At 47.7% G+C, this 27,625-nt stretch overlaps 1 protein-coding gene and 1 long non-coding RNA gene across 5 annotated transcripts in view; one reads left to right on the top strand and one right to left on the bottom strand.

Annotated features, from left to right (window-relative positions):
* LOC120620412 (uncharacterized) overlaps positions 1-15,434 on the top strand; it is a 39,520-nt gene extending 24,086 nt beyond the window's left edge. For 2 of the 3 annotated variants that reach the window (XR_005657851.1, XR_005657850.1), the window contains exon 3: positions 13,007-15,434. This is a non-coding gene — a long non-coding RNA (uncharacterized LOC120620412). The remainder of the gene's footprint in view (positions 1-13,006) is intronic. The other variant, XR_005657852.1, reaches the window with a different exon arrangement.
* Positions 1,168-27,625, bottom strand: part of LOC120620409 (myocardin-related transcription factor B-like) — a 66,688-nt gene continuing 40,230 nt past the window's right edge. For both annotated transcript variants that reach the window (XM_039885382.1, XM_039885383.1), the window contains 8 exons: positions 27,061-27,308; positions 22,367-22,499; positions 20,577-21,614; positions 19,359-19,493; positions 16,806-16,964; positions 16,369-16,506; positions 8,872-8,932; positions 1,168-6,813 (listed from right to left, as the gene is read on the bottom strand). In XM_039885382.1, the coding sequence (XP_039741316.1) occupies positions 6,281-6,813; positions 8,872-8,932; positions 16,369-16,506; positions 16,806-16,964; positions 19,359-19,493; positions 20,577-21,614; positions 22,367-22,499; positions 27,061-27,308 (2,445 nt within the window). In that variant the 3' untranslated portion in view covers positions 1,168-6,280. The remainder of the gene's footprint in view (positions 6,814-8,871; positions 8,933-16,368; positions 16,507-16,805; positions 16,965-19,358; positions 19,494-20,576; positions 21,615-22,366; positions 22,500-27,060; positions 27,309-27,625) is intronic.

Here is a 27,625-nt window from a genome sequence, read left to right as displayed (position 1 = left end):
GATGCTAAATAATGACTGTGTCCAATATCTGAAAAGCTTCCAAAGGCCCTGTGTTACCCAAATGAAACAATTACCTACAGAAGATTTAAGGCCTTCGAGGACTGGGGCCCTTGAATGCCCAGCCGTCTCCTACTTTTCCAGACTGTGGCCTGCATGGACTGTCCGGCAGCCACACTGCAGCACCTGGCCCGCGGCCTGGCACAGAGCAGGGCCTCACCTTGGCCAGCATCTCTTGTTAACTTGGACTTGACCCAAGCTGTTTTCTCTGCGTGCCCCTCCTCTCTCTTCCATGTGCCTTCTCTAAAGCTCCCAGCTCCGTCCCCCTCTGCGATCCCGCCAGCACCGTTTTCTCTCCCCAAGGGCAGGATCTCAGCAGACCTGTGAGGTTACAAATGCTTTAGCGCCTGGAAAGCACCATCTACCGACTGGTCCGTTGAGGTTTCTCTCTTGGTCTCTAAGTGTCATGGGTACTGAAGCTTTTACCGTATGTAGGCAGTTAGTGATCTTTTCTCTCTCTGTGGTTGATATGCTGCTCATTTCCATAAACAAGTAATTACGTGAAAGTTATGGTCGTCAGTCAAGTTTACTCATTATTTTATTTCGTCAAAGCAAGGAGGAAAATGTAATGCTGTTCTCAAAACTCTACTGTAACCATGGGCTTTTGGGTTGAAAAGTAAACGCCATCTTACTAGAACAGTAGTGAATTCTAAAGAAAAACAATCTTGCATGCTCTATAAATAGCTGCTTTTGAAACTTGGCTAAGTCGAAGGATTATCTGGGTCTGTCAGGAATTTTGGTGGTGGTGCAGTTATTGCTGTCAGCGTGTGCCGACCCCCGGGGAACACCCGTCCGTCACGTCTTTGGTTCAGTGTCTCCTTAGGATCGTGGAAGAGTGAACATGATTTTGGTGTAAATCTCGTCATGTTCAAGTTCAGCTAGTCCCTGGTTCTATTCTGTATCTTGTGGTCCTGGGGAAGAGTGGTGCAGCTGACGTATGATCTACAGAGCCCACCTTGACGAGTCCACTTGTTCCGTCTGGCGACTGTCTGCGTGAGGTGTGTTTTGAAGGTGGCGCCTCCTCCCAAACCCGCCCCGCCCCGCCCAGCTCCAACGGCCCCCCTCCCCCGACCCACCCGCGGTCTTTCCTTTGCACAGAGAGACTTGTAGTACATCAAAATGTTTTTTATTTGAGACACAAAAATGCAAAATTGCTGAGATATCAAACATTTTCCGATCAGCTACAATACTGCCACTATGTACAAAAGATCTGATGATAAATGTGCACACATATAAAAATACAGTATGCATTACCTATGTACAGTACATGTGCAAAATGGACGGCGTTCAACGTGGCATGGAATTGATTTCAGGGGTGCAAACAGCAAATACAAAGGCATCATGGTTTTCTTTTAAAAAACAACATAAAGGCAATACATGAATGGACCCCCGATCGCCATAATTTTTTTTCTTAAATGGGTGCTTTACTAAGCAGGGCTCTGTAGATTGGTATCTTTCTCCTTTTTTTCATAAAGTGAGATGCTAGGACATAATGCGACGATGACAATGAGAAGAGAAACACCGATCACGCTGCATTTCTGTTGCAGGCAGGAGAGGAAAACTAACTCGTACGTGGCAAGGAAAAAACTTTGTATTAGCTACTAAATTAGGTACTATTCCTAAACCAACAGAACAAATCTATATACTCTTTTACATCAAAACAAGAGAGAAATATCTACATCTTTGTGAAAATTATAACCTAAAATGGATAATACCTTTATGGGACTGATTTTTGAGATCTCGTTAGTCTCAAATTTTAAATAAAAAGTGCCTCCTTTTGGCAAATACTTGGCAATGCCTTTGGTTCCTTTAAAGCGAGTTTGCATTACTACTGGTTACTTGAGGTTAAGTACTTTGGGTAGATACTAAACCCTTTCCCAAATGCTTCCTCCTCCGACCAAATCAGCAAGTTTTCTTAGAGCGTAACATAGAGGTAATTGGTACGAGTCTCAGTGAGTCTGTGACCTTTGTTAAAGCTTTGTCTTAGTGTTGGCACAAAGCTCTGTTAAACACGACAGCAGCGTCGATACCACCAATGACAGGTTTTATCTGACTCCAGACAGCACCTTGTAGATCTGAGATGCCATCCTGTTGTCACAAAATGGTGACATTTTTCAGTAATGATTCACAGAGCAGTGTGTTTGCGTGGAGGGTAAGAGAGCTTCTGTAAACATGTGCAGCTTTTTGAACTACAGGCCTCGAACCAAAGATTTCTGGTAGAAACCCCTCGCAAGGATATTTTCCTCAAACACTGAAAGAAAGGGCGAACGGGGAAAACACACAGACCCGCTCATTGCCATGCAGACGGCCACCTCACACATAAAAATGGAGCCCGGAAAGACCACTGAGCAAGAGAGAGATCGAAAGTTTGAAAAAGAATGACTACATCTGAATTGTGATTTTCCAGTTTTGACTGAAGCCACTTAAAAGCGCTGAAACGCAGTTAGGATGCTCTCCAGATACACGGCTGCACTCCAGCGGTGTTCCGAGATAAACCTGACCTTCCAGTTAATGTTTTTAGATAATCTGGGCGAATTCTGTGGCCTCTAGGCAGCGGGCAGTCTGGTGTTCTGCTGCATTATTGCCTGTAGTCAGGGCTCACGTTTGCGGTGACGGAAGGCGAAGACGTAGGGCTGTCTGCGAATGCGGATGAGGGACCCGTTTGCTGGTGGACGCCCACAGCTGCTCTCCCTAACGCTCTTGAGCCCCTGGGGGTGCCGCGCGCTCCCCGCGCTGACCGCAGCTCGGGTGCGGGTGCACCGACCCTGCTACAGCGCCTGACCGCTTCTCCAAGGCCGGGTCTGTTTGTAGACGTAAAGGGACTGTCCCACCACTTGTGGGGACAGCAGTTTTGTCAGCTGTGCTGGCCCGTTTCAGCCTGGGAATTCTGAAAGGGCTCTGAAGCCATGGGGCCTGGAATGATCTGGGGTTGAAGGGAGAGGAAGCCTGCGTCAGCTTTGGTGACAGAATGGGTGACATGCTCCTCACACAGCACTCGGTGTCCGCCGACCGCACAGTTCGCTGGCGCTGTCTGATTATGCGACTTCGTTGCAACAGGTGGCAACTTGGAGGCAGCAGCAGACCGCCTTTGCCACCACCCTTAACAGCACTTAAGGAAGTGTCACTCACGCGGGTCACAGGGCCGTGCAGTTTAAAAGGAAGTTTAAATAAGATCTCTTTAGTATTATAAAAATATTCATATAAAACAAACACAAATAGTATCTGAGCAAGAAACCTCACAGATCCAGAGCACGTCTATGTACAGCTGAGTGGCGGGCGCTGGACAGTGGACCTCACATTTCAGGAAGAACTACAAGGGGACCACGAGCCTTTGCAGGGGTTTGCTAGCACGCGCTTTGCTGAAATGTACAAGCTGACCACATACCCTGGACTCTCACAGACTTCGTAGAAGCTTTGGAGTAACTTTCTGTCCCCTCCGCCCCCCGCCCCAGAGGTCTGACCGGATACCTACGTCTATGAGGAGCGTGAGCTGCAGACTACTGTGCTTCGGGAGTAGTTAGGGAAGTGAGACTGGTTGTGAGATGACACGCTTCTAGAAGTTGGCAACACGCTATCCTGCACGATGGCGTACAACAGCCGCCTCTAAACCACACGCACGCGCACCGACAGCCCAGCCACTGTTCTGGCCTGGGCTTGAAAGTCCACGAGGCTCACTGCCACCGACAGCAGTCATCCTCTTAGTAAACACCGTTCCCACTGCAGTTACCGCGAAGCACACTGAGTCAGGTCAGAGGGGCCTTGGTTACCATGTCACCTTGGTCACGTCACAGGCTACACCTGGTCTGCGTCCTCTGTCTGACCTGGAGCGTGTAGCCAGGACCCTGGAGAGTGGCACAGATGCCCGGCCTGCTGCCCAGCGGACCAGTGCGAGTGGGTGCTGGTTGACTTGGAAACCAGAGACTCTGCCTTTTAAGGAGATGCTACCACATAAAAGTTTGAACACACGTGAAGTGGGCATGTCAGCAACACAGTCAAAGAGCAGGCTGATGAGGGGCATTTTCTGCGCTGAGGTGTGTGTTGGAGAGCAGCCTGCCTATGGCAGCTTCTAAACTCTAATTTAAAAAGCAGTAAGGGGAGCTGAGGGCTAGCAAATGGCCTGTGCACAGAGTTTGGAAAGATGGAAGCAGAGGGTTATCCAGCAAGCATCCAAGTTATTCACTAGCTGTTCGGTTGCCTCCTACAGGCTCACTGATATTGGCGCTAAGCAGCCATGTGAATCTGAGTGAAGATGATGCTCAGAGTCCAGGTGTGGACCAGATAAGCTCTAGACAAAAACCCATCGCTAAGACCTCCCTTGAGAAAAGCACCTTCCTAAGGCAGCAGCCCTGCCCCTTGGGGACGGGCCCTTCTGAAAGGAGCTGACGCCAGGATGCACATTCCGCCCACGGAGGCGAAGGCTCCTGCCGAGCTTGGTCCGGTGGTGGTGGTCTGGGTAATGGGTGACTGGATCCCAGGTCGGACGACCAAGCTCGAAGCACCTAACTACTCAGCACAGAGCACACAGGGTACCTGTCTCTGCCCTGGACCAGCAGAGGCTTTCACATCGGGACATGGACGTGCCAGCTGGCAGAGGGGCCCCAGTGTTCAGCAACCAAATTCTAGAAAAACGGTCTTTTCTTACCTGTAGTGAAATTTACAAGCTGCAATAAAAATTTGAACTAAGATCAGCTCTTAGGCAGAACTCAAACCCAGAAATGATTCACAATTCTTCTTGAATAATGGGTCAGGCTGCCTCTTGCATGTCACTGTGGGAAGTTACCATTTAATGACCTGGAGAAAGCAGCCTGGTCCTAGGGTTTACACAAGTGAGGTGGAAAGCACAATAATGTTATTTAATAAAAACCTCCACACTTTTTGGTAGATTTCAGGTTTTTTCAGTTATGTACATTTTGTCATGTATTTAAACAATGAGCTAGAAATCATTTTGGAAATCTTGTGATTGTTGGCATTTTAGAAAATTCTTAAGAAACTACTCAACAAATATTTGATAACTTTTAGTCTATATAAAAACTAATAAACCTCCAGTTTTTCAATCTCCGGCTTGATAATTAGCAAGAGCTTGGGTACTGCATCCAGTTACAAGCCTGTAAAACGATGACCAGGATCAGCGACAGAGGAGAGGACAGCCAGAACGGAGCTGGGGACTGGAGGCCGCCCTGGTGACAGTCTAGCCTGTAACCGTGCGGGAGCATCCTGCGGAAGAAAGACTTCTCCCTGGTTTCCATTCTGCAGCTCACCAGCTCAGAAAGATGTTTTACACTGAAGCCTTTTCTTGGTTCTTTGAGATGCGTCTGGTTACCTGAAAGTCAGTCAGCGGTTCTTTAAACATGGAGACACGCGTGGCTCAAGTACTCTAGAAACAGTCGAGTTGTTAAAGAAGTAGGGCTGCTGGACGGATACCCAATTCCTTACCCAACGCAGGCTGGACAAACCACAACTTCCGAGTGTGCGTACAAATATCTAGTTTATACATTAAATCGATCTAATCAACCCAGGGGGCTGCTCATAGAATTTTCAGTGTTATCAGTGGATTGTTTATGACAGCATTTTCTAGACATTGTCTGGTTATGCTGAAAGAGCTTCCATTTCAATTTGGAAATCTAAGATTCCAAAAATCACAAAATAAACTACAAGAGGAAAAAATTACACTGGTTTCTGAATGGAACCAAAGCCGTCAGCCGGAAGCCGTCGCCTGGCTGGCGCCGCTGCCTCTGACCCCGCGGCGTCCCGGGCTGTGCTCAGGCTGAGTGTGGGAAATCTGTGTGTGGTGGCCTCTCACCTCCCTGTCACCGGCGTTCTTTTCTGAGTGGACCTGTCCCCCTCTTGTTCAGGGCCTTAGCGTGGCCACGGGTGTGTGTGTAGCTGACACCAGAGAATCCTGTCTTACCCTGCGCACACGGCCTTCTTTGTTTTCACCTAAGACACAATCTGTTCTTTGCTGAAGTCTGGAGAAACAGATGCGTTGTCTTTGAGGAGTGAGTTTGCAGAAGGCCCTGTGCCGCACTCAACTGCAGACATTCACTGCTGGATGCAGTGAAATGCTGCCAAGCTTGGTTTCCGGGCTGTGACCACCTATCTGTCCTTTCTGTGAGAACATATTTTAATTGCGACAATGCAGCTGTGGCTCTGTCTTTAAAAAGTGACCTTTCAGAATCATCTTTATCTCCCTGAGCCCCGTGACCTCTGAGACGGGGAGTCCGCACTAGTCCCATGGCAGCGGCAGGTCCTGGGGGTCCAGAAAGTCCGCAGAGAACATACCCGGGGCGGCGGTGCCGAGAGGCGCGAGCCCCGCCGCGCTGGGCACGGTGAGGTCCAGCCACTCCATGTTGTCTAGGTGCGCGTCGGAGAGGTCGAGTGACAGACAGGGTGTGCTCGCCGCGAACTGGGCCTCGGTCGTTTCCATGGGCGAGTGAGAACGGTCCAGCGTTCCAGAGTGACTCAGCAGGTCGTCCTGGAGGTCGTCCGCCAGCGGGAAGGGCTCTCTGTCCGCACTGCTGCTCTGCAGTGGAGGGATCTCACTGGCTGAAGGTAGAGTTCCATCCAGGAAAGCTTCTAGCTGGTTCTCTAAGCTGGCACATAAACTGCTCATAGGTTCTAAGGACATGGGTGGTGCCATTTGGACTTGGGGTGGTGGCCGGGACACCACGGTGTTGACTGGCATTGTGGTGATGCTGGCTGTCACTGGTCTCATTTTGGAAATAGGAGAAGGCTCTTCCTTTATAGGGAGGGAAATCTCTGTGTAAAATAACAGAAGTAATTAGTAAGTAAAGACTTACTACTATTCAAAAATTCTTATTAATTACTAAGACAGTTATTTTGCTCTTTGCTATGACTTACAGCCTGTCTTAAGTGCAGGAAGAGAATGCTGTGGGTCCTTGGTGACATTTAGGGTGATGGGTCATTTCAGTTAAGTAGGTAAACATTTATGTTTAGAACATTCTGACGTGCTTTCAATTTTCAGTAAGAGTAATAAGCATCAAAGCAGCGACTTCCCACTGGGTAGGAGTCGGTGTCCTGGGTTATCTAATCCTCGGGTCCTGGGCTTACGGGGAGGCTCGTGTCTCACTGTGCACCACAGACCTGCGGTCGCAGCAGCACTGCCCTGGGCGTGACCGTGGACATGTGCGTCCTGGCTGTGTGCACACGGGAACGGCATCCTTCCTACTGGGAAAGCTACAATCGTATTTTTTTCTTTTTTATCATTATAGTCAAACTCTGTAGCAGGTTAGCCATGTGTATTCTGTATACATTTCCAAAAAGACATAATGCCATCTTATTTAATTCATTTCTGAATTAAAGCTAACACATGGCTCTTTTTGACCTCATTTTTCTCACTTTTTTGGTCTTGTTTTTCGAGTTCATATAAAATCTTGAGGGTTTGGTAATGCCTTAATAAGCATTAATGATGTGTTATATTCCTTGCCAGATCAAGTAGCAAATGAGTGGACCATCGGCTGCAGATAAGTGTTCACTTGGCCACACACATTTGAATGGCGTTATCTTTCTGACTTGGTTTCATTTACATGTGCCTACACTAGGAAATGGACTTAATGACCGAACGCTCTTACAGCTAAGTGATGGGCAGCGTAAGCAGGTGAGGGAAAGCCGAAGATGTGATTCCTCTGTGTGAACTGTCAGCTGCGTGCACCGCGCACGTTTTAGGACAGTTCACGTTACTTTTCGTGCTCTGTGGTCACCTCTGGATTGTTTTGAAAGCTGAAAGTGCAATCTTAGAAGTCTGTCATCCACTACGTAAACCTCTGTTCTCATCGTTACTGGTATCAGTTTACAATAAGATGGAAAAATACTCACTGGAGACTTAGCCATAAAAAATTATTCCTTTTAGAAAATAATTACTTGATGACTGTCACATTTTAATTTCTAAGTTTAGGCTGTAAAAATTACTCTTTTTAATCATTTTAAGAAGTCTTTATTTTCATTCAATTTGGCAAAAGGCATTTTTTAAAATCTTAAATTCAGGGCATTGAATGTCTATTTCTCTAATTTCTATAGTTTAGATAAATCATGAGTTTAAATTATTTTGCAAGGCTTACATAGTTCTTAGCAAAAAAACTGCTATTGGCACATGTAGGTCTGTAGTCAATCAAGAATTTTCTGTTATACCAAACATTATGACAAGATCATTAACCTCAAAATCAAACAGTACCTGGTATGAATAAAGAAATTTTGATAACTATTTAAAAATCCGAATAAAACTCATTAGGGAAATTTAAGAATACTTTAAAATATTCCAAAATAGCATTTGAATTTTTAAAATACTGATTTTATACTTATTTTTAAAGATATGTAAGCTGAGGGACACATTGTTGATTTTTTTTTGTGGTTTATATCCCTTTATCCCTTGTAAAATAAGATTTTCAATTATATGTAGAAAGTACTTTTGAATATTAATAAGGTCACCGGAACCCGAGCCAGGCAGCTTGGCTGTTACAAAAATAACACATGAGTTGCAATGTTTTTTACCCCATCTCAAGGACTGATATGGAGCATATGGAACAAATTTTGAAGTTTTTCAATGTGAAATTTAATTCTAATTCTACTTGGCTATTTTGAGATGGTTTATGTTTTTCAGCAGGTTTATATCCATGGATAAACCTAACATTACCTTACAATTTTAACCAGAAACAATGGCTTTTCCTCCACTTGTAAGTAAGTTGTTTCAATGGCCTGAATTTAACAGATTTTAAAACAGTAAATTCAGTTAGGATTAGAAGACGGTTGTAAACCCGTGGTAAGAGGTGAGGGGTCCGGCGTGGCTGGCGTTCGACCTACCTCCGCTCTTAATGAGGATGTCGAAGAGGTCGTCCATCTGCTGGCTGTGCGCGCTGGACACCTGTGACAGAGGGGCGGGTGAGGCGCGCTCACACGGCGGGGGTGCTCCGGCCGCATCTCTCCCGTTTCACTGAGTACCTGCCACACTGGACTGTACTTACCTGAACTATGCGGTTTTGTTATAAGTGTCGACATACACACGCTCAGAAAACTATGAGCAAAACCCAGGCAGCACAGCCATCGCTCCTGGTTTCCTCACGTTCCTTTGTGATAAGACTGACCTCATCCCCGGCGACCCGCTGCTTTGCTTGCTTTCACTGTAGATTAGTTTATTTTCTAAAGGTTTATGTAAATTTCATACAGTATGTACTTTTTTGGAGGGTGGTGGTAGTGGCTTCTTTTACTCAACATAATTTTGAGATTTATCCATGTCATATTGTATACCTTAGGATTCATTTCTTTTCGCTGCTGAGAAGTTTTTCTTTGTAGGAAAATACCAGTTTGTTTGGGTTGTTTCTAGTTTTTGGCTATTATGAATACAGTTGTTGTAAACATTGGTGTATACATCTTTGTATAGACATATGCTTTCTTTTCTCCTGGGTAAATACAGAATTGGCTGTATTTAAAAATTTATTTTTCAGTTACACTTGGCATATTAGTTTCAGGTGTGCAACACAGTGATTAGACATTTATATAACTTATGGGGTGATCACCACCTGCCACCATACATAGTTACTACAACGTTGACTATATTCCCTATGCTGCACCCCGTGACCGTTTTTGTATCTGGCAGTTCACACTTCTTCATCCCTTCCCCTTTCTCACCCGTCCTCCAACTCCCCTCCCATCTGGCAACCATCACTTTGTTCTCTGCATCTATCAGTTTGTTCGTTTATTTTGTTTTTTAGATTCTACATGTAAGTGAAATGATACGGGTTTTGTCTTTCTCTGTCTGACTCATTTCACTTAACATAATACCCTCTAAGTCCAACCACTTCGCCTCAAATGGCAAGATTTCATTCTTTTTTATGGCTGAGTAATATTCCATTGTGTGTACTACTACTTTATCCATTGATCTGTTTATGGACACACTGTTGATGGGCACTTAGGTTGCTTCCATGTCTTGGCTATTGTAAACAGCGCTGCACTGAACACAGGGGTACATACGTCTTTTCAAATTAGTTTGGATTTTTTTTTTCAGATAGACTCAGAAGTGGAATTGCTCGGTCATGTGCTAGTTCTATTTTTAACGTTTTGAGGAACCTCCACACTGTTTCTTTAGTGGCTGTACCAATTCATATTCCCACCAGCAGTGCACGAGGGTTCCCTTTTCTCTACATCCTCACCAACACTTGTTCTTTGATTTATTGATGACAGCCCTTCTGACAGGTGTGAGGTGATCTCTCACTGTGGTTTTCATTTGCATTTCCCTGATGATTAGTGATGGTGAGCATCTTTTCATGTGTCTATCTGTATGTCCTCTTTGGAGAAATGTCTATTCAGGTCCTCTGCCCATTTTTTAACTGGATTATTTTTGGTGTTGAGTTATATGAGTTCCTTCTATATTTTGGATATTAACCCTTATCAGATGTATCATTGGCGAATATTTACTCCTTCAGTAGGTTTTCTCATTTTGTTGATGGTCTCCTTTGCTATGCAAAAATATTTTGATTTGATGTAGTCTCTTTTTTTTTTTTTTTTTTTTTGTTCCCTTGCCCAAGGAGACAAAGCCAAAGAAATATTACTAAGAGTGATGTTGTTTTCTTCTAGGAGTTTTATGGTCCGGGGTCTTACATTTGAGTTTATTCTTGTATATGATGTAAGAAGGTGGCCTAGTTTCATTTATCTGTTCAGTTTTCCCAGCATTGTTTATTGAAGAGACTACTTTACTTGATTGTATATTTTTGCCTCCTTTGTTATAGATTGACCACGTAGGCCTGGGTTTATTTCTGGGATCTGTATTCTGTTCCATTGATCTGTGTGTCTGTTTTCATGCTAGTACCATGCTTCTGTCCCAATGTTGTGGGGAAGCCTCTTCTTAGCACCAGTGCCCCGGGCTATGGTGCCCAGTATTTGTCTGGAACCCCCTCATTCCTCAGGGGGAACCTCTGCAGTCAAGGATCCTTCTCAATTCTCAACCACCACACGTTTCGTATCTCTGCCCCTCCTACCAGTCTCAACGTGGTTTCTTCTGTATATCGTTAAAGGACTTCTGTTCAGTTAGTCTTCATGTGGTTCTCCAGGTGGATTGCTCTATAATTTAGTTATAATTTTAATGCGATCATGGGAGGAGGCGAGTGCAGTGTTTATTCTGCCAACTTGACCGGAAGTCTAAGTTGCATTTTTTATTATGTGTGTACTGATAATTAGTCAATGGCTAATACTGCAATGGCTAAAGTGTGGCACTGCATCATATGCATGTTCACTCAGTTATTCTCCATCCAGTGATTCTAGAACATTCATTACATGCATTCCAAGTATCTCTATTACTGAGGAATCTTGTCAGTTGAGGCACAGATATTCACTTAGTAGCCAGAGGTGAGTTTTAGATATGCAGAAAGAAATTTAAAAAACCACCAGGAGAAAAAAATTATTAAAATTATCAACTTATTTAAAAGGAACTAAAAAAGCGAAATTTAATTTTATAACCAAAGTCTAAAGTGGGGAATCTGCACTTGTCCAGAAGGAATGCACCCCTCATTCACTGAACGCACTACAGACAATGCTTCTGTCTCTCATCCTATGTGGACGTGAGCGTCCATCTGAACACGGAGGTTCTGGACTCAGCTTCTCAGAGGCCCAGGGAGACAAGCTGCACACGAGCTTGTGGAAGGCATCTTGTCGTTAGGGAGAGGTGCTATGAGATTTTGGTTAAGGGCCAAAACACGGAGGAAAACCCATCCTTGCATTAGTCAGGGTCCCAACAGAGATGCCTGAAAGTTCACGAGTAAAGTTGTCTCTTTCAGCTCCTGACATGCAAAAAACTTGGGTGGTTCACAAGGTTCTATGAGCATCTGGCCATCGAGGTCAGGTCCAAGCCAGACAGACATCTTTATTCCTGAGGCACATCTGTCCATGCTCATCACGTTGTAGCCAAGTGTGGGTAAAAAGCACATACCAAACTGTGGTAATAAAACGTCTTGGCACCCATTTCCCATCATTCATAAACGAGGGAGTTCCTGTCTGTGGACCAGTATGGACTGTGCATTTGGCCCATCCCATCAAAGGCAAGCCAGAAATCTAAAGTGACCCCTATTCTCCCTATTTCAGAAAGAAAAAGTGAGCTAAAAATTGTAGGCCAGACGCTCATCCTTGAGCATGGGGGCTTTGACAACCATATTTGCAAGTAATTTCTTTTATAGAGTGTCTGCGAGAAAAGGCATGCACGGGATGGAATTTGGGTTTCAGCCTCTCACCAATGGGAGCATACTGTCTTGTCTCATTAGCACCAATGAATCACAGCCACAAATTCTTTCCCCGAGGTCCTGAAATTATCTGTTTACATCCGGGGAGACAGCTGCGGTATGTTACCAATAGTCATAACAGTATACTAAGAGATTTAGGGTCCCCCCAGGAACAGGGGGTGGGGGAAGCAGTTGGCCTCTCACCTACAAACACATGAATAAACAGCACCACATGGGGTTAGAGTCTTCCTCTAGAGCTGATCACTAATTTTTTCTAAATGTGACTGTCACTGTCATCCAGAAAGGAAATGAAGTTTTTTTCTTCCCTTTTCCTTCAGACATGATCCATTTTTGACATGTGTGTTAACTTTTTAAAAGTTGCTTGGTGCTGGCAGAAATGGTCATCTTTTAATAAGAAAGCTTCAGCCTTCTTATTGCTCCCAGCAGCCTAGTGGATAGTAATAAAACATCTGGACATAGTCACTCCTGTGTTTCCCGCCCCCAGCCGCAGCACTTCACCCTTGATTTTGACCTCCAGGGTTTAGTGTGCTCCTGGGTAGGAAAGGAAAGGAGGTGAGTGAGGACTAGCCGAGAGGTGGGGAGATCCAGTTTCGGTGTGCTTCCATTGACGAAAGAAGAGGTAAGATGGTGGGCAAAGACCATCGAAGATAGTGTCATATGTCCGTGAGGCACTGGGGGGTCCAGAAATAAATGTCATCAATATCTTCCAGGAATTCACAGTCTGATGGAAGGAGAAGCTCTGTGAACCAGCGACCCCCTCTCGCTTCTGTGCGGAGTGCTGTGAGACGCCAGAGCGGCCCGAGCTTCGCCGGGAGGGTCTCGGGGTAAGTTTGCCCGCAGAGGTGATACCTGAAGCAGACATCAGAGGTTGCCCAGGGTAGGAGGGTGTGAGACAGACTCTCAAGAACAAGAGGTGCGGTGACCAGTACGGAGTGTCTATCGAGGACACGAACTGGGTGAAGGGAAGATAGGTGGCTGCAACAAGCCAACCGAGTAGACCCAGGTTTGTTTTAGGAAGGTTTCAGCCCGCGGTCTGTGCGCTGTGGAGGGGGGTTGGGGCAGGTGGAGCTGGATGCCGGGCTGTGCAGGTTTGTCCCTTGGGGCGTCCGGCAGCTTCCTGGCCTGTGATCTGAGTGCCTCCCCCACTCCACAGACACAGTCCTGCCTTGATACTGACGTCTCTCCTCACAGTATACATGGAAAATCTGTTAACAATGAGGATTCCTGGACCCTGGTAACTAGGATGGGACATTCAGGAATATGAATTTTAAAAATGTTCTCTCATTTCCATGCACAAAAGGCCATGAACCATGGCCTACAATTACTGTTTGTTTTACATCATCGCAAACAAATTCGTTTTGCATTTGGAAGAAGGATTTAATCTGCTGTTAAGGCCTCAATTTAATTAGTTTCGCGTGCCTAGCAGCCAGGTGGCACACCTTTATCTGTAGTTGGGTTGAGCGGGGGCGGGTAAGAACATCCTGGGGTAAGCCAGTGACTGTGAGAGGAGGCTAAATGGGATTTCACGTAAAAGCATGGTAACACGAGATCAGCGAAGGAAAGGGGCCTCAAAAGTACTCCAGGCACTGTCAGCTCTGGCACACAACGTTATGCAATGTATCAAAACACTCATCTCTTCTATGTCTCCCAGTAGAGCCCAGAGATGTGGCCATTACCATCCCCATTTTGGACAAGACAATAGAAAGAACTGGACATTTTAAGTGACTTATTCTTGCCCCTGACCTTCCAAGAAAGCATTTGCTAGCTAGAGTGTCAGAATGCAAGTGAAAATCCAGACTCGCTTGCCAACCTCCGCCAAATCCTGCCCATTTTCTGTAACATCAGTGGCCAAGTTTCATCTCTTTTACGTTTTCTTAGAACTAGCGCTAACCATGTCAATTTGAGGATGCTGGTTGCCTCTCTGCATATTTCCATAATGATCATCACCATGACAGTATAGCTACCATCTATCTGGTGACTGAAGCGGCTTGATGTGGTAAGTTTTACAGTACACTAATGCTCACAGCCAACCTGTGTGGTAGGTGACATCACACACGTTAAAGATGAAGGAACGAGCTCAGGCCACATGACTCAGCCTGTGCCACTACCCCTTTTCTTGGTCTCCCTTTTGGGAAATCGTCAGTGATTAGGAGCTCTATGGTTACTGAGAGGGAACAGGGTAAGACGTGGCATGGAGGCGGTTTCAGGCCTGATTGCAGGTGTGCTACAGGTGACGGTGCCTTGTGCCCAGTGCACACACCCCAGGACACCAAGGGGGACACCACAGTGAATCCCTCCTGGGTGCTGGCTGCACAGGCCCAGAGTGACATCTCACTGCGAGCGGCCACGTCCCTGTCACGTACGATGACCAGGCCGACCTGTCTCCTGACGGCTGCACCATGTGGTGATGGGGAGCAGAGCAATGCTGGTGAGAACACAAGGCCTCCTCCCGCGGACGCCGGCAGGAAGGCGATGGGGGGGGGCTGGGGAGGAAGGGGCGGCGATTAGACAGCCTGCACCTCCCAAGGAGACACTGCTGCTTTTCCTGAAGCTCAACCTGCGGCTCATCCAGTATTGGCTCTGGATCCCAAACTTCCGGTGTGATGGCTAACAAGAAATGACTCTTCCTTCCCTTCTTTCTTGAACAGAAAGGGGGTTATGTGATAAAACTGACAAGCATGGGGGACCACGTGGCAGGCCTGACAAACTCAGACTGAAAGCAGCCACGGCCCAGGCCGACAGCAGAGGTCAGCGCTTACCGGGCGTGAGCCCTGTCCCTGGTCTCTGCACTTAAGATCACGTGTCAGTTTTCTCTTCTGGCTCCTCGAAGACACAACTACCAGCCGAGACCACAGAACCGTCATCGCCCCCACACTCGCTCTGTGCTGTGCACTGGTAACTGTCTCCCCGTGCCGCCTTCCGTGTGACCCCCATCTCCTCGAGCCACCACCAGTGGATTTCCTGTCACCCTCCTCCTCTGACTCTAAGCTGCAAAACTGCCATGCTCGGGGTGGTCACTTAGTGAGTTATAGAAACGGGTAACCCATGTGTTGCACACCTGAAAGCAATATAATAACGTCACGTGTAATTGAAAAATAAAAAATACCGTTTTGGGAGCATTTTGCTTCCTGGCCATCATGTGTTCTCCGTGCAAGTTCTCTTCCCCCTCAGAAATCAAATCCTAAGGATTTCGCTCTTTTGTGAAATTTTAAATGAATGAATAAAACAGACTCAGAGAACAAGCTGATGGTCACCAAAGAAGAGGGAGTGGAAGGATGGGAATTAAATATGTACGTGTTCAGTAAACAGCTACAAACGAGTACTGTATGTAGCCCGTTCATTCAGTAAACTCGTAAACTGAGTTATGAAATAGTATGCGCCCAAATGTATTTTTAAAAATTCTAGGACATAAAAATGGGATTACAGACAGCAGAATGTTAATAGAGGATCCTGGGTGGTGGGATCATTGGTGACTTTTTCTACTTTATACTATTCTGAGATTTCCAAATTAACACACATTTTTGTAATTAGGAAACAAGTTTTGCAAAAGTTTTTCAAGAGACTAGAATGGGCAAAACAGAAATGTGAAGTGACATGTCAATAACCAGCTCTTCGAGAGCAAGGCAGTACGTCCCCTGAAGGGAACTGCAGACACACCCGCACCTCCCAGCCCACGAGAACTCGGGGCACACAGTCAGAACTGAGATGTGCTTTCGTTTTCTGTAACCATCAGGTTGTCAGTTTCACTTAAGAGGAAGAGTTGACGTAAGGAAAAAAGAGGGACCTGTACAACGATCACGGCTGAAAGAAAAGCAAAAGAACAAACTGACGAAGAACCATTTAGATTCATCCGTGGATCCAAAGGAAAAGTTAAAAGACAAACCTGGAATTTCTAATTGCAGGTTACAGAGTGGCTGAAATCTGTTTGAAAGTCTGGAGTCTTCGCAGTAAAAGGGTATTTTGATTTTATGCAAACGAGGCTCCTGGCCACGAAGTTTTTCTGTTGAGGCAGGTCCCTCTTAGAAAAGGGATTCTACTCAACACAGGAGACAGAGGCACCAGCCTCGCTTACCTCTGGGCAGGAGGGCTGGGCGCTTCGCGTCTGCTTGATGGCCTCTTCGTAGCGGGGAGGGTCTTTCGTCTTGGGGACGGGGCTCCCAAACAGAGAGTGCTGGATGACAAACTGCTGGGGCGCGGGGGGCGAACTAGGCTGTGGCACACAGAGGAGCACAGTCAGCTTCCTCGCCCCGCTGGGCTCCGCTCCACTGTTCTCTCCTACCCGGCCACGGCCGCCAAATCGGGGACGTCCCACGCTGGGAGGCCTACGGCCCACATCTGTGCGTGACAGCACAGGGGCCCACTGCGTGGGGAAGGGCCGCCAGCTAAGCTGCCCCTTAACCACGGCCATCGCTGTTTCCATCTCCTTCCCCCAGGAATCCCGGTCCTCCTTGGTCACTCCAAGCCTAAAGCTCTGGGCTTTGGAACATCTGCCCGCTCACCGGGGATTACCTTGCTGGGGGGGCTCGGTCCGTTCTGCAGGGATGGGAGGGGCGCACTTCGGGGCTGGGGAACACCGCCTGGCGTCTTGTTAATGAAGGTCCGCTGGACGGCTGGGGCGGGCGGTCTCTGGTACGGAAGAGCTGCACTGGGTGCCGGGTTGGCGAAAACCTGTAATGCATGAGCATTTGCCTATCAGTTTCCTTCACTTTTCCTAATAAAACCATGTTCTAAAATGGGTCGGCAAACATTTTCTGCAAAAGGCTACAGAGTATATCTTTGCGGTCTGCAGGCCCTGCGGTCTCTGTGGCGACAGCTCGCTACTGCAGGCGCCACTGGACAACACGTCAGTAAATGGGGCCCAGGAGAACTTCACCTACAAAAACGGGCGGGGCTGGATGAGACCCACAGCCCATGGGCTGCCACCCTGATTTCCAAGCGTCAGTGGCCCCTTTACTCAGAGGCCTGTCCTTGGTGGCGGTGTGGATGGAGTATAACTTTCCTGGTGAAAGACAGCGGAGTCTCCTAGATTCCTCACTCGAGTGACCTGGGCCACGCTCCTGGCTTCCATGTTCACGAAATCCTAACAACCCCCCAGCCCACCGCTCTCCTCCAGCCCTGCTTCCAAGTACCGAAGCCAGATTTATAACATTTACAAACAAATTGGAGACATCTCAAGTTTAGTATATTCCAAAATACTTTCCCCTGCCTTCCCTCTGCCCCAGCCACCGAGGGAAAGTAATCTCTGGTTTTGCCTTCATTTTTTTAACTTTAGTAAATGGAGCCGTCAGGCTAGCTGTCTTCTCGGTGCTTACACTCTGAAATGCCTCTTGAATCACCCTGTTCTCTGTCCTAATCCAGGTCCCTGGTGTCTGTCCCTGGAGCCCTGCCTGTCGACAGTCAACATACACACCTGACGGAGCCCTCCCACTCACTGGCTCCTCCGTCTTTGGGGCAAAATCTAATCTGTGGCTGGTGTGTAAACCTTCTGACTACTTGGCCCCTTTTTCATCCTACCCAAAAGGCTATACCTGCTGTGGCCACACTCAACTGTCCAGTTTCGTGAAAACTTCTGAAATCCTTGCAAGGCCTCATTTAAACTCTGCCCTTTTCTGAGAAGCTGTCTTCTGCTGTCAGGCAGAGGTGAGAATTTCTTCCTATGGAACTACAGGGTGTTTGGTTTAGCCACCATTAAAAGCCAAAGGTTTTAGGGCCTTTTACAGATGTACGGCCATACTGTTGATATTGCAACTACTTCACAGCACTGGTTTATGAAAATGTTTAGTATACTTTATGGCACTAGCATCCTGAAAGAAAAAACTTACCCCTCTATTTTTATAAATATACATAAGTATTTTTTAAGCATGAAAGTACATATGTGTCTGTGTATGTGTTTATCTCTCTGAACAGTGCAGGTCTGGGCAAGGAGTCCTGTAACTTTACTCCTCTCTGAAAAGCTGAATTTCCTTATGTTTCATAAAAAAAAATTCTTCTTGTAAACTACAAGTAATGATTCCTAGTTCTAACATTTTGAGACTTAGTAAATAAGCCTTTATTTATCCCGCCTATGTATTTTTCTCTCAGCTTCCTAAAACAAAGAAAACTGTCCTAACATTTAAACATTCGCTAAGCTTATCACTGCACTGAAATGTTATTTTGAGCCCAAACTAAGTAATCTGCAACGAGAACTCCTTGCTCCCTGCATCTCAGGATGTGTGTTGATGTGACTGCTGATTGGAGAGGTCGTTTTTGTGTGTTCCTCGTGTTGCCGCAGACGGCCGACACCCTGGGCACACAGTCAGGCACACTCGATCATCTGGGTTCTTTTATGTTGGAGCTAAAACTCTGGGACTAACGATTCTCAAGGTTTAAAATGTAAGGCCTATTTCTGAGGCCTTATTTTTCTGGTACAGAGATGTGCACACAGCTCCACCTGCTGGATAAATGGGAAACTGGGTAACTTTTGAGGCAACTGTACATCTCAGCTTTTGGGTGGGAACCTGTGTAGAGGACACTGAGCCGTAGACATACACCATCATTGTAAAGATGAAACTGAAACCCAGAGAAAGAGAGTGAACGGTGCATCAGGCCCGCCAGGAAGGAAGCGGGGACCCAGAAGGTCACCAGACCTGGCCGTCTGGCTCTCCTTCCACGAGGTGGCAAACTCTAAAAATACACAAAGGTCCTCACTCCAGATGAACACTTCAGAAAGTATCTTTTTCATCTTCAAAGAGTTTTTCCCAGGAAACTGCACTATTATTTTTTTTCCCACAAAATTATGCATTTGAAAAGCCATTTTAAAACCTAGGAATTCTATAGATAAGGATTAAAAAGATACTTTTGAAAACTTTACTTGGAAAAGGGGTTTAACTGTTAAGACGAGCTATCTTTCAGTAATAAAGACCTCCTCCTCTTTCCCAAACGACTGGATGCTCTGCAGCCAAATGGCATCTGACCTGAGGCTGCCGTGACGGGGTACAGATCACAGACGAGGATGGGGCCTGGTGGCCAAGCAGAGGGGAGGACACGCTGGCAGCAGTCCGTCCCTCGCTAGCAGTTACCGACCTTTCTGACCTGTGGCTGACCAAGCACCTGCGGCACGAAAGGGCCTTGCTTCTGAGGAACGGTCTGGGCCACGCCCGAGGACAAGGCCGCTGCTGCTATCTGTGGCTGCGTCTGGATTCCTGCTTGTGCTGGAGTCTAGGAGGCAAAAATAAATAAATAAATTCATTGGCACCTAAATTTAAGCCTTAACAATTCAAAACCAGAGTTAAACACCAGACCAGTTGTCCGCTTTTACTGTTTGTTCCTCAAGAAGCTAACATTTTCATTTGAAAATTTTGTGAAAACAAACTGAAATAAAAACCCTGTAGCAGATTTACACGGTAGGTTATGACAACGTCAGCGAGGACATTTGGGAGGCTTAGCCTTCGCTCGGCAGTCTGCGCACTCACGGGCGGCCGGGCGTGGGTCAGGCACGCACATGCCCAGAACAAAACATAGCTTATTCCTAGAACGTCGTCTAGTGGAAGATTCGGACAGAAAAGAGTTTAGAAATATTACAGAGCAGACTTTCCATTTGAGACACTAAAGATGAACCGGGCCTCTGGGTCATGCCCTGACCTCCGGGCAGTCAGGGCTGAGCAGTGCTGCTCCACGGGTTTCTGCTCACTGCGGCCCCCCACTGAGTTAACACCTATCAGAACCACCTTAAATAAAAACTGAAGGTCACGTGGGCCTAAAAGGAGATGCTGCCAGCAGCCTCTCCGCCAGCAGCGCCCTCGCCCTCCCCTGCTAGACACCTGCACACCAATGGGCCTGTCACAGCTGCACGCGGGAGGCAGAGCCCTGGGTCGGAGGCCAGCTGTGTCCCTAGACCGTCTCCTCACCTGGAAGTGGGCTTTGTCACCAGCCCCGTTAGGGGGAAGGAGGGGTTAAATGAAGCCACTTAAAGTGCCTGATGCTGTGCATTGTGCATAAAAAGTACTTGGGTACCAGTAGCTATTATCATTACGACGATGTCATATTTAAATAGGTCCACGTGTGATATGGCGTCAATTAAAAGTAAAAAGGTAGCCAATCAAAAAAGCACCCTTCACTTTTACTATACAAAAACAGTGCTATTCACACGTTTGAACCCCCGCTCCCCCACCGCATGCACACGCACAGCTCTGCCACTGAGAAGCCCGAGGGGCCGCGTTCCTGGAGCGCAGGCTTCCCTCCCCAGCCGCTCCCATTCCACGCCCGCCCACGAGGCAGAGCGGCTAGCAACAGGCTCCGCACCTGGAGCTTGAGGCCGCCCACTGGGAGCTGCACCGAGGCGACGCTGGAACCCTGGATAGACACTGGGAGCAGCAGCTGAGCCGTCTGTGTGGTCAGCAGAGCCTGCGGCTGAGCGACAACGGCGGCCGGTGGCTGTCCCTGGGAGCTCACGTAGAACTGCGGGACGCCGCCCTGCGGCTCGACCGAGGCCACGGGCACCTCCTGCTTGATCACTACGGCCTTCTTGGCAACCAGGCTCTGGCCACCCGTCGAGACGGCCTGGCCCACAGAGGGGCCGGCCCCCGGGCCGGGCTGCCTGGAGCCGGAGCAGTCGGCCAGCGTGCCCTCGTCCTTGACGGCGCCAGCCACGCCAAGCTTCTGCTCTGCCTCAGTGACGGGGTCAGCCGGGGCACTGGGCTGGGGCTCCCGCGGCCGCGGCGGCTGCTGCCCTCGCTTCTCAGCCTCGAGCTGCATTTTGAGAACCTCCACGAGCTTCTGCTCTTGTTCCAGTTTCCTCTTCAGCTCTTCGATCTGCTTCTCTTTCTCCTGAAGCTTTCGATCCTTCTCAGCTGCATCCAGTTCCAGACTGGACAGCGTGCTGCTGGTGGGGCTTAGGCTGTCTTCATTACTCGTCACTCGCAAAGGAGAGGAGCACAAGAACTGTGAAGGAGACATCATGGTCATAATCTCGGTGAAAGTGTCTGCCATGTTTGTGTCCTCGGTACTGAGACTGGACTGTTCGGACGGCGACGGTGAGATCGGCAGAGGCGAAGTAACGTTGTCAGCATGGGCGACGTTGCTGGTCCCAGCAGATGGCAATTCTGCCTTGAAAGTGGGGGCTGAGCTAGTCACAGAGTTATGCAGTGTGGTAACCGGCAACGCCACGGTGACTTCTGGGTTGCTGGTGACGATGGCGGATGCTGACACCGCCACGATGCCGTCGGCAGCAACCCCGCTGCTGTTCATTTCCTGGTAGGGTTTCAGGCGTTCGATAAGGTTCGGTTTGGTGCCTGACACCGGAAGACCCCTTAACTTCAGTTCTGTCTTCAGTTCTGACACCTAGAAGTACAAACAAATCAGCTCTTTTTTCTGGTATTTTAACTTTCTGACCAGTCAACAGGACACTTGTGACAGAGAAAAGGTGCCTATATCTGCCAACGACTTCCATATTATTGCATATCTGCAAGTGGAACAGTTTAACACACGAACACACACAACTACAGACCCTGAGACCATGAAAGGCCAGTGATAACAAAACAAGGGTTTTTAGAGGGTAATTCCTGTTATGTCAAAGAACAGATTTACTACCGGAAATGATGACGACAGCTACATTTATTGAGTAATTACTATGTGCCAGACACTGCGGGAAGTACTTTATTCTCTCCATTAATCTTTCACATGAGGTGTACGAATTATTCCTGTTTTACAGATGAGGAGATGGAGGCAGAAAGAGGCTGGATCACTGCCTCAGGTAACGGAAGGCAGAGCTGGGGAAGAAACCCAGACAGGCTGGCCTTGAAGGTCATGTTCTTAACTGTTTCAGTTTCCTGCTTCTCCCAAACATGGCAATGAGCAGGGGAGAAAAAATCTGCCTCTGGAGTCAGAACTGGCGTGGGCCAGCCCAGGGTGCGTGCTCAGTATACTAATGGAGTTATTACGGGGCATTTGAAAAGAGACGATAGGCATAAAAGGAAAGTACCTCCAGATCTGTTATCATATTGGTAACCACCTACATCTGTGAGACAAACCTGGCAAGTCATTTACATTTCTGAGGTCCTTAAGGCTGAATAAACTCTACTTGGAATTATCACCTTTAAGTCATCCAAGCTAGAAGGCAGAGGTCCTGGCTTTCTCACAGGAGTAGATGTATTCTGTCGTGGAGTATTAGGTGTGGTATTGTTCAAAGCGGAATTCCCACTGTTGTTATTTTTGTCATTGAGTGGCCTTGAAAAGAAAAAGAAAGTTAGAATTTACAATAAAATAATTTCTGGATTTGATGTTGCTTCTGCTAAAAATCTAATGGTTAACTTATGAAGAGGAAAATACCATGGATTGGAAGACTCAATAGGGCAAAGATGTCAATCGAATTAGATCCCAGTAAAAACCGCTGCAGGTTCTGCGTGCTTGCTTGCTCGGCAGACATTGAGAAGGTGACTAAGCTTTACATGGAAATGCGACAAATCAGGAACGGCCAGGGCATCCCTGAGAAGGAAAGCAAGGCTGGGAGAGTCATCCCAGCCAACGGCAACGCTTGTGATGAAGCCGGTCATTAAGACGGGGTGGTGTCGTGCAAGGACAGAGCAGACAAACGGGAGAGCCCCCCCCCTACCCCGTACGTGGGCCCTCGAGGTATCACCGAGGGGACGCACTGTAGGGGTGAAGGGGTGGTTCTCCCATTAGTTAAACGGCGCCGGGCCGGGCTGGACTGCACACAGAGAAAACTGACCGCTACACCTACCTCGCATCATCTTGGAGACCTACATGTGAATTTTAAAAACAAAGTTTTCAGAAGAAAACTTAAGATACTATCTTCGTGGCCTTTGGACAGGCAAAGATTTCTTAAACAGGACACAAAAAGCACTAACTAAAAGGGATACCTCCAAGCCACAGGAAAAATATTTGTAATACTCTTTTCTGACAGAGGCCTTATATCTATAATATACAATGAAGCCTTTCAAATCAATAAGAAATACAGGAAAACCAATGGAAAAATGGGAAAATCCTGAAGGAGCATATCACAAGAAAGTACATCCAAATGGTCAATAAATACACGAACAAGTGCTGAACCTTAACAGGTGTAAGGAAAATGATGAAGACACAACGAAATAGCACCGCGTACCCAGAAGAATCGCTGCTGTGATGAGCAAGACTGACGGCACTGAGTGCTGCGAGAGCCTGAGCCCTGACACCGCCGGCAGAAGTGTGAAGTGGCACAGCCACCTGGCAGAGCTGTTTCATGGTACCTACTAAACAAAAGCCCATGCTCACCCTCTGACCCGACACCTGACAAAGACATACGCTTGTCAGCCAGAAGACGCAGGCTAGAATATGCATTACGGCTTTCTCCTTTACAGCCGCAACGGAAAGCAACTCAGCTGTCTGCTGAGCACGATGGGTGGACCAATTACAGACTAGACAGAAACACAAACTTTACTGGCTGCCATCTGCAGCACTAATGATGTGTCTCACACACAACCCGATGCTGAGCAAAGGACGCCAGGCACGTGTGTGTGCTGCAGGGCGGCATCTGTATAACGTTCAGCAGCAGGCAAAGCAACATGCAGGGCAGAAGTCAGGACGCCGCTGACAGAGGGCGTAACGGGGCCTCCCAGGGGGGCTGATGACGCCCTACTTCTTGATCCGGGTGGCGGTCAGAGGGCGTTGCTTGCTTAGGCATCAGCATGGGCTTCTCTGTCCGTAAGTTATACCTCGTTTAAAAAAGTTTATTAACAAAAATGTCGGCGACCCGGTCGTCAAGTCCTAAACTTAGGTTCTTCTGCATCGCTCTCCCTGACCCCTTCCCACGTCAAACCTGGTCCCCCAACTACGGCTGGCTGAGACGCTCCTGCAAAAACGGCATCTCCTTGTGCTGGTGGACACCTCCTACAGAAGGCAACACGACGCCCACAGCGGCCTGACGTCCCCGTCACGCGCGCCGCGGGACTGAGGCCACGCTGGCTTCGGGCCCCACCCTGAGACGGGGTCTGCGCTGACGAGCCTTCGCAGAGTTCTACGGAGCCTGAGTTTGAAGCCAGTTCTGGCCTTGTCAACAGCCAGCTCTTCACATTTGGGTCTTTTTAAACCGGCATTGAATTTTGTTGAGGATAAATACTTGAAGTATTTGGAATGAAGTTTCTTGAACTTTGGATGAAGTGACAAATATTTTCTGTATCATTTTCCTTTCTAAAAATTCAACTTTTAAATCTTATTTTTGAATTTTGAAAACATTTAGATCAGTTTCTCAACCTTATATTCATTATTGTCCCAACTATGAGCCTTTTTTAGACAATTTTTTCCTCAAAACTCTTCCTATGAAATTTTAATACCAGAGATATATTGCTTATCTATGTGTTGTAGGTAAGTCTGTGCTTCAATAAATAAAAGGTATAATATTTCCCCCAAGCAGCCTTTGCTCCCCTGTGAGAGCATCTCCTTGAGAAGGCATGATTTCAGTTAGTTACTCACGCTGTCTTTTTGGTTGTGATTGAGCAGTACCGTGTGTTCCTATGATTAACGAACAGTACAGTGTTTAAGACAGCCTTTAAAACCAAAGACAGTTGATCTATTCCCCCCTGCCAATCAAGAGAAAAGCGGGGGGAGGGGGGGCGGTGGCTGACATGTGACCGCTGTGTAGGTGAGAAGGCCAAAGGTGAGCAAGATGGAGTGGCCCCAGGCTCTCCCCACCAGGGCTCCAGAGGGCGTGACGGCGAGGGGGCCCCCATGGCTAGGGCACCGTGGGACGTTCACACTGGGTTTCTGGTAATGGAAATCGGTAAAAATAAACTGTGTCAGAAAATAACATCTCCACTTTTAGGACCTGGAAATTTAACAGAACTGATGTGCAGTCTTTGGTGAAATTATACTAAAAAACAAGTGATCTTTCCTCCTCTTCATTCCTGGATCTTTTGTGTGATGTTTTCCCTGGGCGGGTGCCTTGGTTACGTTGGTGGGGGGACTGTCTGAGGAGGGGGCTCTGAAGCCTTAATGGAGAGACGTAGAACAGTTAGGAGTTCAGAAACCCTGAATCTCAGCTGGCTCCACACAGCCAGTTTCTTTCATTACGGAAGAGACTATTTTGTAGATGGAGAGCACAAAAAATCTGTGGATGGGTCCAGTTTGATAGTTCTTCACCAGGGAAGGGGGCCAGTAACATCAGTCCTCCCAGAGTTACTGTGAGATGAGGACGAGGATGACACGGAGTGCTCAGCACGCTGCTCCGTAAAGAGTACGCAGACGTGAGCCACTGTTACTGTCGTCGCAGATGCCAAGGGCGGGCGTGGCCGCGGGGACGCCCCCTGGGCCCTGGATGGAGCTGTGAGGCAGCGGCCCTTTGCTCTGATGCTCTTCCAGTTCTCTTTGGTCTCCCCTGGTCCTTCTCCAATGTCAATAGCAATCTCAGGCTGGCCCACTCTTGAAATAAGAACATGCTACAAAAAATTCTTCCTTCATCTTTGTGCCCTGATGTTTTAAGTGCTTCCCAGTAAGGTCTGAATGACCAATCGGCCTAATTTTCCTTGAGATATTTGGTTCTTGGAATAAAAGTGAATGATGATCACAAGCACACGAGGAGATGTTTCTCACAGGGAAGGTTTTACTGGGCCTTGTTTCCTACTGGGAAACAAGGGCCCCGCATGGAGGGGTGCGTTACCCACGTGGACGGCACAGAGCAGAGGTCCCATAGGTCCTGTGATCCGAAACTGGGTGGCTTGATCACAGGGAATAATTCTTCCTTGTAATGAGATCTGATCTTTTCCTAGAGTTTCTCAAATTGAATGTAAATATCCCTTTCTCCTGAAAAGTGAACAAAATGAAGGACAAGAGCTTTGCATTTTTGTCTGTTTCCCAGAAAAAGCATACTGAAGATGTGTCTCTCTCCCTCATCATCAAAATAAGCTACGGATGTCTTGCTATGAATCCAGTCTCAGAATCTGTCAGCACTCACTCCCTCTGTCCCTTCCAGTCGGGCTCAAACTCTGCAAACATGTTCCTTCCCAACAGCTGTTGGTCACCAGGCCCGTTTACCGACTGTCCCTAGGAGCGCCTGTGCCCCCCGGGCCCCCATCAGCGCCCTTGTGCCTTCTCGTACCCACTTCACTGCAGAGCTTCTCACCAGTTCTCCTGCTGGCAGACTCGTCCTCGGTACTGGGGTCAGACTGTTCTTTGAGTTGATTCTATGTCACTGCAGCCTCTGAAACCCCCGCCACATCAAGGTGAGGGTCCGCCCCCTGCCCGTTCCCCCAGACAGTGGCTCTACTCAGTTCTTTCACTTTTCTTAAAAAATTAATCGCATTCATTATTTACCAGGCCATTTTTTTCTCACCATCCGCTAAGCAGGCACTGCTTCCGCTTCCTCTGTACCTGGACTCACCTCCACCACCCCCCACCCCCCACCCCCGCTTGGAGGGGCCCTTCCCCGCCGTTCTCATAGAGCTTTCCTGGGCCACTCCAGCCTTCGTGCTCACGTCTTGCTTTTAAACTGTGTACATCAGGCCTTACACTTCTTATGCTTTCCTCATAGCACTGAATACTATTCGAGCAAACAACAGGCAAATCATTCCTGGATGAATAACTGTGAAAAGTCACTTCTAATCTGAAAAGTTCAGAACTTATTCTGGAGGACAAAAGCTGGACTGGCACGCAGGCTACTGTCACTGTGTTGATGACAATAAAATGAAAATAATCACTGAGCACAGATAAATCACAACATCCACCGTCAGTAACTAACGGTTCTTCATTAAAACCCAGGGCGAGTCCCCCGCCGGGCCAGCCCCGCCCCCGCGCGTACTTGAGCGGCGCTGGCAGGATGGTCTGGTAGTTGTAGTGCTGCTGCTGCTGGCTCAGGATCTGCAGCTGCAGGAACAGCTGCTGCTGCTGCAGCAGGCGGGCGTAGTTGGAGTCCAGGGGCGGCTCGCTCTTCTCGCCTTTCTGGTCTGGAGGAATGTACTGGTGGTACTTCAGCTTCTTGACCCTTGGTTTGGGGTCTTTGCACTTTTTGCTACGGTGCTTGTCGTTCGGATTCTTGGGATGGCTTTGCTATTTGCAAGAAAGAAGAAATAACATTTTAAGAGATGCGACTGCGTGCAGCCCCTTCTACTGTGCCTCAGAGATTTGCAAAAGCAACGCATCTTCCAAACTGGTAGTCACTTTGGAAAGCAATACACGAAATGCATTTCAAGAGCCAGGAAAACACCTGCGTGCTCCTCTGACCAAGAAATCTTGCTCCTCAGAATTCGTTTCTCCTGCTGCCTTTCCCCTGAGACTGAGGGCGAGCTGCTCAGGGCTCGGCATTGTCTATTCAAACCCAACATTTGTTTTGAGTTTCCTGTGTAGACACACTGCTAGGCGCTAAC

The sequence above is a fragment of the Pteropus medius genome, unplaced genomic scaffold (genome assembly GCF_902729225.1).
Source record: "Pteropus medius unplaced genomic scaffold, Ma_sr-lr_union100, whole genome shotgun sequence".
Lineage (NCBI taxonomy): Eukaryota > Metazoa > Chordata > Mammalia > Chiroptera > Pteropodidae > Pteropus > Pteropus medius.
The sequence above is the reverse complement of the archived record's forward strand: the minus strand, read 5'-3'. Positions and strand labels throughout refer to the sequence as shown.